This window comes from Seriola lalandi, unplaced genomic scaffold (genome assembly GCF_002814215.2).
Source record: "Seriola lalandi dorsalis isolate HSWRI2012SDOR001 ecotype SW California unplaced genomic scaffold, Sedor1 jcf7180002054931, whole genome shotgun sequence".
Classification (NCBI taxonomy): domain Eukaryota; kingdom Metazoa; phylum Chordata; class Actinopteri; order Carangiformes; family Carangidae; genus Seriola; species Seriola lalandi.
Window position 1 is genome coordinate 901713 of NW_019525483.1, and position 10296 is coordinate 912008.

The window sequence follows — 10296 nt, forward strand, 5'->3', positions numbered from 1 at the left end:
GCACAATATTCTTGAGGTCTTCCAATCTGGTTTTAAATCACTGCACAGCACAGAATCGGCACTTTTAAGAGTTTTTAATGATATTCTTTTAACTTGTGATTCCGGTGAATGTGCTGTTCTTGTACTTTTAGACCTAACTGCGGCATTTGACACTGTAGACCATGACATTTTAATTTCACGTTTGGAGCAGTGGATGGGCACCAGTGGCATAGCACTGGAGTGGTTCAGGTCGTACTTGGCAGATCGAACTTTCTGTGTGGGTCTTGGTGACTCTGTATCCTCCTCTGCTCCTCTGTCATGTGGTGTCCCGCAGGGCTCAGTCCTAGGCGCTCTTCTCTTTTCTTTGTACCTGCTCCCGCTTGGTTCCATACTTAGGAAGCATGGTATTTTATTTCATTGTTATGCAGATGACACTTGGGTCTATATGCCTCTTAAAAAAAAATCAAGCATTCTCTGTCACACCCTTACTTGAATGTCTTGCCGACATAAAGGCCTGGATGGCTCTAAATTTTTTAAATTTTAACGAAAAGAAGACAGAAGTGATTGTTTTTGGTGGCAGCTCCAAGACCCTCTGTCTAGATCTAGGTTCCTTGGCTCAATACCTAAAATCCAGCGTCACTAACTTGGGAGTTAAGGTGGACTCTGACCTCAGACTTGACAATCAGATCAAGACAGTTGTGAAGTCAAGTTTTTACCAGTTGAGGCAGCTGGCCAAAATAAAGCCAATTCTTTCAAAGCAGCACTTTGAGTCAGTAATCCACACCTTTGTCACCACAAGGCTGGATTACTGCAATGCACTTTATGTGGGGGTTAGTGGGTCCTCCATCAACCGTCTCCAGATGTTACAAAATGCTGCTGCACGTCTTTTAACTGGCACACGCAAATATGACCACATTTCCCCCATTTTAGCCTCACTTCACTGGTTGCCCATACATTTTAGGATTCATTTTAAAATTCTTTTATTTGCTTTTAAATCTCTCAATGGTCTCGCCCCTCCCTACCTCTCTGAACTGCTGCACCCATATTCATCCACCCGCTCTCTCAGGTCAGCTGATCAGCTGCTCCTGAGGGTGCCAAAAACGAAGCGCAAGCTCAGAGGGGACCGTGCTTTCGCTGTGGCAGCCCCTAAAATGTGGAACGATCTGCCTCTGCACATTAGACAGGCATCTTCCTTGTCTGTTTTTAAATCCCTTCTTAAGACCCATCTCTTTTCCATGGCCTTTGACACCTTGTAAGATGTGATTTTATTTTATTGTTCTATCTTATTTTATGTTATTTTATTGTTTTCTCTTATTATATATCTGTTTTTATTGATGTTTTATGTCTTTTAATTTATCTTGTGTTTATCATTTTTATCATGTACAGCACTTTGGTAACTTCTGGTTGTTTTTTAAAGTGCTTTATAAATAAAGCTGGATTGGATATTTGATTTGTGATCTTCAGACCAAAGCTTGACTCTCATGATGCCACCCGAGCCAGATCCACCCAGTAGTGAAGATTGTAAGATGCATTTGATAAGATCTCTTCATCTCGCTTTCAGAAAGAAAATGCTGAACTATCCCTTTTAAGCAATATTTCTGCTTGGACTGTGCTGTGTGTGCTGCATGTTCATTTTCATACTTTGTCAGTTTCCATTGTTTTACATGTTGCTATTATCTGCTGCTTGTTATTATTTGCACTCTTGTACCATTAAATGTCATTCTGTCCACCTCTTGTAGATAAAGATGGTGGCTGTTGTTAATCTGTGTCTTCAAAAATGGTTACTTTTTTTGAATCCATGACCAGAAATCGGTTTTACAAGCTTAGAAATTCCATTAAGATTGTCAATGACCTGGATGTTTCAGACGATGAAAAAACAAGTGATCTCTTGTGGAAAATCAGGCCCCTCTTGACCAAAGTGAGGCAAGGATGTCTGAGTCTGCCTAGAACAGGAAAATTGTGCATTGACGAGCAAATGGTTCCATTTACTGGTCGATGCCCAGTGCGCCAGTATGTACCAGGTAAACCACACCCAACTGGACTGAAGGTGTTTGTCTGCAAGAGCAAAACATATGTGATGTGCACAAAGTGCAAGGTATTCCTTTGTGTTTCCAAGAAGGGGAATTGCTTTATGAAGTATCATACCAAATGAGCACAACAAAGCAAAACAAAACAAAAGTGATGATGGACAGTTATGTGGATGTTAAACCCAGGTATTTTCTTTGGGACTAACTGGTTGCCATCAAGGTTCAGTTTCACATACGGCGTTCCGATGTTCACTGTGGAAACATGATATCTTAAAAGCACAAGAAAGCAAAACAAAAAAACAAAAGTGATGATGGAAAGTTATGTGGATGTCAAACTCATTCTTATGATGACTTTTTGAAATTTTCATTGGGACTAACTAGTTGCCATCAAGGTTCCGTTTCACATGTATGGCATTCTGATGTCCACTGTAGTGGACACATGATATCTTAAAAATAAAAACTTTTTTTTCAAAAAAAATGTTTTCAGCATTCTGATTACCTTACAAAGATTGGGGAATTTAAAAAAAAAATGTAATGGGACAATATTTTTTTTCCTGGTAGTTTCCAGGAGGTTATACCACATATACTGTCATTGGGCTGAATACTACTGTTTTAAGATTTTTAAGATCACAGTGTAAACCAATGTTATTCACCTGATTCTCTGGAACCATTCGAAGCATTGCTCCCATTAAAATAGTCTTTTTTCATTTCCAGTTCTTTTTATTCTATGAAGATCCGATGACCCCAAGTTACATCACTGATGATGTGTCTAAGTTGCATCGAGACATGTTTGTTAAAACCAGCTTAATTTGGTTGAGCCAGTGACTTCTGGTAACAGGAAGCCATGAAGAGTATGGTGACAGCTGGAGATACAATAACCGGGGCAGTGAAGGTTGCGAATCTGTCCAGGGGAAGGAACAACGCCAGATGGTTGAGTAAGAGGTCCATGCTGGGGTGGAGGAAGCCCGCTCCAGCAGGATTGTAGGGATGCAGCGGCAGGAGGCATGGACTCGGTGGGAGCAGACGGTAAACCGTAAGATCGCATAGTCAGAGCTCTGGAAGGCTGAGCCTCACCTGATAAGATTCTTTATCCAGTCAGTCTATGATGACCTCCCCAGCCCTTCCAACCTCTTCTGCTGGGGCATGGCAGATACTCCAGCATACCCACTGTGCCAGGTTAGGATTAGCGCAATTTAAGCTGTTGTCCAAAAGCCCTGCCGCAATGACCAACTCCTGAAGGCCACAGCAGAGATTATCAGTGCAGGTATCTCCACCAGCAGGCAACAAGAACCAGCAAGGTACATCATCACCTTTGTCAAAGCTGGGGAGAAGCCACAACAGCGCCCAAGTCAAGCCAGGGGGCTCCTGGCATCAGCATTGGACTAGCAGCTGAAGGTTGACGTAGGGAGACAGCTCAAATTGCCAGACACCATCGCGGTGACCAGTGTCGGACAACAAAGCAAATGGTCCTGCTTGAGTTGACCGTTCCCTGGGAAGACCGAAAGGAGGAGAACATTGAGAGGAAGAGGACCAAGTATGAGGAGCTGGCAAGCGAATGTCGAAGCAGGGGGCAGAGGACCTAATTCAACCCCATCATGGTCGGATGCAGAGGTTTCGCAGGCCAGTCACTCTACAGAACTCTCAAGATGTTGGGTGTTAAGGGACTGCACAGCAGGAGAGCCATCAAGAAAATCACTGATGCATCAAGATGGCTGTTGATCAAACAGGAAGATCCATGGACTACACAAGCTACTTAGACACAAGCTTGGGCCTGATCAACCCCAGATGGGTCACGTGGGCGAGGGTGTCTGATGTTGAACACTAAATGATCCCCGTTACATCACTGACTATGTGTCTAAGTTGCATCGAGAGAAACAGTGTTAAAACCAAACATAATGTTTTTTTTATTGGTGAAATAATGTGACAGAAAATAATTATACAAAACAATAACATGGCAAATAAGACAACATTGACAAATGATGACATTGAAAATGAATAAAATACACATGATGGACAAAGACAATAACATAAAACAGTGACAATGATGTATGTGGTGATAACAGTCAGGGAGTGAAGATTAGGTTAGATCAGGTGTGTGTGGGTGATGTGTGTGTGTGTATGTGTTGGATGTCTGTATGAGAGGCAGTGACATGTATCTGTGTGATCCTGGGAAGGTTAATGTGTGGAGTAGGGACTATATTATACATGTTGGGTGGGAGGGGGGAGCAAGTGGCCGAGATGTATTGACAATGGTATCATGATAATATAACAATATTACTATTACTACTATTAATAGTACTATGACAATGAAATAATATGATTTTAATAAGTAATAAGCCTACTACTACTATAATTATTATGTATAATTATTATATACAATACAATATAGTATGAAACTAATTATTATGATAATCAATACTACATATGTAAAACAGTTCAGACTGAGGGCAGACCAGGTGACTGGAGGGGCGAGCAATGGGCACCCCCTGTCGGCCCCCAACAAGGGATGGATTTGTTTTGTTTTAAGTAGTCCTAAATTAGGCTATACTGTAAGTTTTAGGGAGATTTTGCTCTGAACTGCGCACAAGCGCAGAGGATGGTGCAGGTCCATCGCAGATTTTGCACCCTGTCCGAGTTGGGTGTTCCTTCAGAACCGAAGGCTACGGTTTCAGGACCGCATTTGTAGGACCCTAGTTTTTGGGTACACTGTCACACAAGGAAGTGGGCAACAGGGCCGCATTTCAGTAAGAAGATGGACGACAATCAAAGTGTGAGTATGACAGCTCTTATAAATATATTAAGAGTAGCCAACTACACTGCCTGTAGAGAGAAAACTTATTTGTTATATTTGTGGAAGGTGTTTTATGTTTAAAGTTTACACATTTACACATGGATTGTCGATCTGTTCACACAAATAATTGTGACTAATTTACCTCCATGTAGATGTTCCAAGTTACACATTTAAGTGAATGCATAGTGGCAGGATGTGGGAGTTTGTTTTTTGAATGTTTTTTGTGTTTAGTGTAGGTCTCTATGTGTGTGTGTGTGTGTGTGTGTGTGTGTGTGTGTGTGTGTGTGGGTATGTGTGGGTGTGTTTATGTGTGGATGAGTGGGTGTGTGTTCTTTTTGTGAAATAAATTGTCTAAATGATGCAGCTTTGCAGTCCATACGATACTGAAACCAGCTTATCTGTCGCAGCGCTGAGGGCTATGATCCATGTGGTAATTAATGAAGACACCCAACCTGCACTTGACACACTCCTCCCCCCTGGAAAACAACTGTAGCTTTTACAGATGTAGAATACATATGGATTTATTCTGTGATGTGTTATTAGTTTGGTTGAGGTCAAACAATTCAAACCAAAATTTGTCAATGTAGATAAAAATGACTGATACGTGTGACGTGAAATACGAGCTCTTATTGCACTGGGAGCAATCGCAGACATTCAGCCTGAGATTAAAGCGGGTGTAAAAATGCAGACTAGCAGTTTTATTACCATCACTAGCATCCCATCCCTGGGATGCCAGTGATGGTAATAAAACCTCTGCGATAATAACAAACTGCCTATATAAAACCTGTTATCCATGGCACATACTCAGCACATCTGAGAAGCTCTCTATCTGCTCTGGCTCAGATTGCACTTTATCTACAGGTCTAATTACAGTCAGTGAAATGTTAGAGCGCAGCTTTCACAGTTGTATGTTTAATCACAACATTTAGGGATGAGCTTCATCTTCTTGTCCCACAGGGGTGATCTGACATTTGGACACCCGGCACAGAGGTGTTTGTGGTAAATGGCAGCAAGATAAAAGCTGGTAAATGGTCATGTAGTGCTGAAACTCAAAGGATATTTAGAAAAAAAATTTAATGTATAGCTTAGTTTTTCTGTCTTCCGCTAAATCTATGATCCAGCTCAATGACTGTAAGCAGGAGTAAAGAACAATATGTACATTTCTGATTTTTCAATGAGCCTCCAGATGGAGTTGGGATGCACCTGCAGAGTCTCTATAACCAACCCTGTCTCCTAACAGTTACATCCATCAATCATTAACTTATTATGGTTTCTATCAACAAAATGAGGAGTATTTTGAATACCACTTTACAATAAGATTATACCCTTAAAAAGGATTTATAAATGGTTCATAATTAGGTCATTAATTCAGTTGTTGACACTGCTAACACTAAATCATAAATAAAAAATTATAAACAAATCATAACACAGTTTTCATACATGAATGCAGGCTCACTATTCGGCAAGATCGAATTAATGCTTTATATTCATTAATCTTACTAATGACTTTCTACCATTTATAAGTGGTATAAGGAGCCTTATAGACACGCATTAATAAATGCTGACGTGTTTTACACTTTGCAATAAAGCTCCTTTAACTGGTTCTAAATGTCAGTAACTGATGAATAAATGATGTAAAAATGAGAAGAAGAAACATGAAGATGATGGAGGGAGAATGTGAGATGTGAACAGTGGGACAAAGAATGGGTGAACAGTTCACCAGGTAAAGGAAGGTTATCAACTGTGTTCTAGCTGGATGCTAAAGTCCTAAAGAAGAGAGCAACCAGCAGAAAGCATCTGCATGTTAATCTGCACTGTGATAACAATCTGATCAACAGCTGTGATTAGAATGAGGACGGCTGCTGATACATGTCATGGTAAACATCGCTGCCACGGCCTCAGAGGATGAATCTGCTCATTTGATATGATCATGTGATCTGCCGTAATTTGATCTGCCGCTTTCTGAGCATTAAGATGTTGACGGTGGTTAATTACTGTAGAAACTTAACAAATGAGATGAAGCAGCAGCTACAAATGCTGATATGTTATAACAGTTTATGAATGATTTAAAGTGTTAACAAGCTAATTAATAAACTAGTTATAACCCATTCATAAATCCTTTATAAAGGGGAGTCTGACTGTGAAGTGGTACCATGGTTTTTTAATGACTGTATTTGAGAAACATTCACTGAAAACATATTTTATTGGTTTTCCTAAAAAAATATCCATGCGGCAACTACAGCATGATGAACATTGTTATGGTTATGTTGTTGCTCCAGATGGTGGTTTTGATTTAATATTGTTAAAAGTCAACTGTGACTTTAAGTGTGAGACAGGAACTTTTAACATTTTTAATATTTAACCAAAATTAACAAATTTCCTTAAACCTAACCACATGCAGAACTTGTCTCTGGATTAGTTGTACATACATATACATACTGTACATAGTACATACAGTAAGTTTCCCTCCCTAAATAAATTTGGTAAATCATCATGTAGTAAAGTATAGATTTTTAGGAGACAGTATTGCTGTATGAAAAAGTAGAGTTGTCTTCTCCCACTCTAGAACTACCTTCTATTGAAGATGCAGTCCCCGTGAGTACTGCTGCATGTGAGGTAAAGAGGAAACTGTTTCTTGACAGAAAGGAAGATGTTGAATCTTAATTTTGTTATTGTTCAATACACTCAGCAAAATACACTAAATACATCCATCTCCATTGTATCGTGGTGTGGAGATACCACCATGGTCTGCATCTTAACCACTTAGCCACCAAGACGCCCCAACTGACCTATTAACTGGTTTTCTCAGACTGCAACAGACCAGATAAGTAGGACGTAAAATATATTAAAAAATATATATCAATGATATGGTGCAGTAAATGTTAGTTGAAGGCAGATAATACTGTGGCAGTTAGTTTATCTGCTGAGGGTTTGGCACACTTGCTTTAAATTATGTGACATATTTATTTAGAGAGCACTTTCATTAAGAAAAATATCCTGTCTCAAATACAAAGAGAGAGTGTTGGTGTGTGTGTTTACAAGCGGAAAAGGAGGGAAAGATTAAACTAGCAATCTACAGATATAGAGGAAACAATAAAACAGAGGGGTACTTAAGAACTTTGAGCTTGCGTCTCATTGGCCAGGGTCTGGTCCGAATGTTGGCGATGATCTCTTTCTGGTACTGAATGTTCTGGAACATTTCCTCCGGGTCATTGCTGTCCACCCGCTCATCCTCTTTATCTTCATCATCTGAGGAGCTACAGCACAAAAGAAAGGGGACAGCAAAAAAGGACTTCACCTGTTACCTCTGGTTAAATCCTGATTTCAAAACTGTGACATTGTCTGACAAAATCACCACACAAATAAAAGACTAGACTGAGCTGTGTTTTCATCTGTATTTACTGTAACATAATCAATCAGAGAGAAAGTTAGAAGAGACACAAAATCTGTCATGGTTTGCTATGGCAGACACTTTTTTTTCTTTTTTTGTTTTGGACTTTTGCACTTCCTGTTTTATTTTGTAATTGGTTTCCATGTGTGTCAGTGTTTTTGCTTCCTGTCTTGGTCCTGTGTCTGTGGTGATTGTCTGCCCCGCCCTAATGTGTTTCACCTGTGTTCAATCACCTCTGCCTCCTGTGTCTATATAGTCTTTGTGCTTCCCTTTGTCTGTGTTGGTTCGTCATTTTAGTTCAGGGTTTGTTCACGTCTGTTCACGTCTGTTCATGTCTGATTTTGGTTAAATAAACCTGCCTGCACTGTCTCCCATGTGTTGGCTGCATTTGGGTCCAACTTACCTCGCAAACCTTGACAAAATCTTTATTTCTTATTTACTTACTTTTTATATAATATATAATTTATATCTAAGTTATTTTTTCAGGCTTTTGCCTTTATTACAGTCATAGTGAGAGACAGAGAAACAGAGAGGATGACACGAAGCAAAGAGTCACACGCAGGACTTGAACATGGGACTTTGCAGCAAGGACTAAGCCCAAATGTCATGTGCTCCACCAGGTGAACCACCGGGGCCCAAGACAGAATCTCTTTCTTAATTAGTCTGACACAGAGCACAGCCTCCATCCGGATATACAATAGTTTAGTCTTTATTTACTTCAACCCCAGAATGTAACAGACTTTTATTACAGGCAGGTCTTTATGTCTAAATACTAGAGTTGGTCATAGTCGTTAGTACGAAGCCTCGTTACAGATGACTTCTCTCTCTCTCTCCCTCTCTCCTGCTCTCTTTGCTCATGTGTTTTATGTTTAGTTCTTCCTCTGCCTCCTTTAGTAAAAATGATACATGGAATGAAAGTAGTTTATTTGCTGTAATGGAGACGAGGCTCAGTGTATTGGAAGTGCTCCTCCTCTTCCCTACAGTTCCCAAGCAGCCGAGAAACCAGAGTGGCTCAGTAGACTGCCTGTAACAAGAGGTGTAGGCCTAAGCCCCAGGTCAGCATCCGTACACAGTCCAGTCCTGAACCAGGTTTATACGGAGTCTGTTTCAAACAAAGCCGGTAGATCTAAAGACAATGAGCTGCAGCTGTAAACACCCCCGCTAATAGAACCTGTTTGATCCAGAAACTCCAACTCAGTGACAAGGCACCTCTAAATGATAGATTTGCCCACCCATTCCAAAGAATACAAATAAATGTGGATTAAATCAGATGATGTTATGTAAGAGATCTATGGACTGTCTGTCACTAATAATGTGCCTGTGTCACATAACCAGCTGTGTTTGATACTCAGAGAAAACCACTTTCTCAAGTCAGCTACTGAAAAACAGGTGAAATAAAAGGTTAAAGCCAACGCTCACTGATGCGGTGCATTTCCATTTTTGCAGACTGCTGAAAATTTGTCATCACTTTTAACTGGAACTATTAGGGGTTTGTGTTGTGATTGATCATAAACTAACAAGATATGTATATTAAATAACAAATATGTATGTATAAATCTGTATAAATATAGGGATACATTAAATTACTATGCCTTGCATTTAATTTCATTCACTGCTCACTTATACTTCCCTGTATAACCTATTGTGTGGAAGTGTGAGGGTTGACCTTCAGTAAAAGTATAAATTCAATGGTCTTACTACAAAAACCAGCGATACATATTATTAGTGCCACGGGTGCTCAGCTCCGAGGCACTCCTCTACAGCTAGAATAGCTGAGAGGAGTGCCTTGGGGTGCTATGACTTTTGGTGTTAAAATTCCAATTTTTCCCAAAGTTATTCCCAAAAAACTGGGAATAAATAATGCATTAGAAATGCATTGGAATTTTCTTTAGAAACCCACCTTTTTTCGACAAAATTGCACCTTTTTTCGGAGTCACCCAGCTCTCTCATACCTGCACGTAGAAATGTGATTCAAACTATAAAACGGAGGAAAACTTCTGCTCTCTCAAAAAGACAGGAACTGTTTTTACATAACATGTAAACTTTTCAAACTGTGAGCACTCAAAGGAGGAGTGCAAATCACTTTTTCTTCAAAGTTAGAGTGAAAG

The 10296-nt window shown here is 40.0% G+C and overlaps 1 protein-coding gene across 1 annotated transcript in view; it reads right to left on the reverse strand.

Moving 5' to 3' along the window:
* The window catches only part of tmc3 (transmembrane channel like 3), a 48949-nt gene that overhangs the window by 35445 nt on the left and 3208 nt on the right, over positions 1-10296 (reverse strand). Inside the window, exon 2 of the mRNA XM_023393244.2 lies at positions 7908-8054. Coding sequence (XP_023249012.1) covers positions 7908-8054 — 147 coding nt within the window. The remainder of the gene's footprint in view (positions 1-7907; positions 8055-10296) is intronic.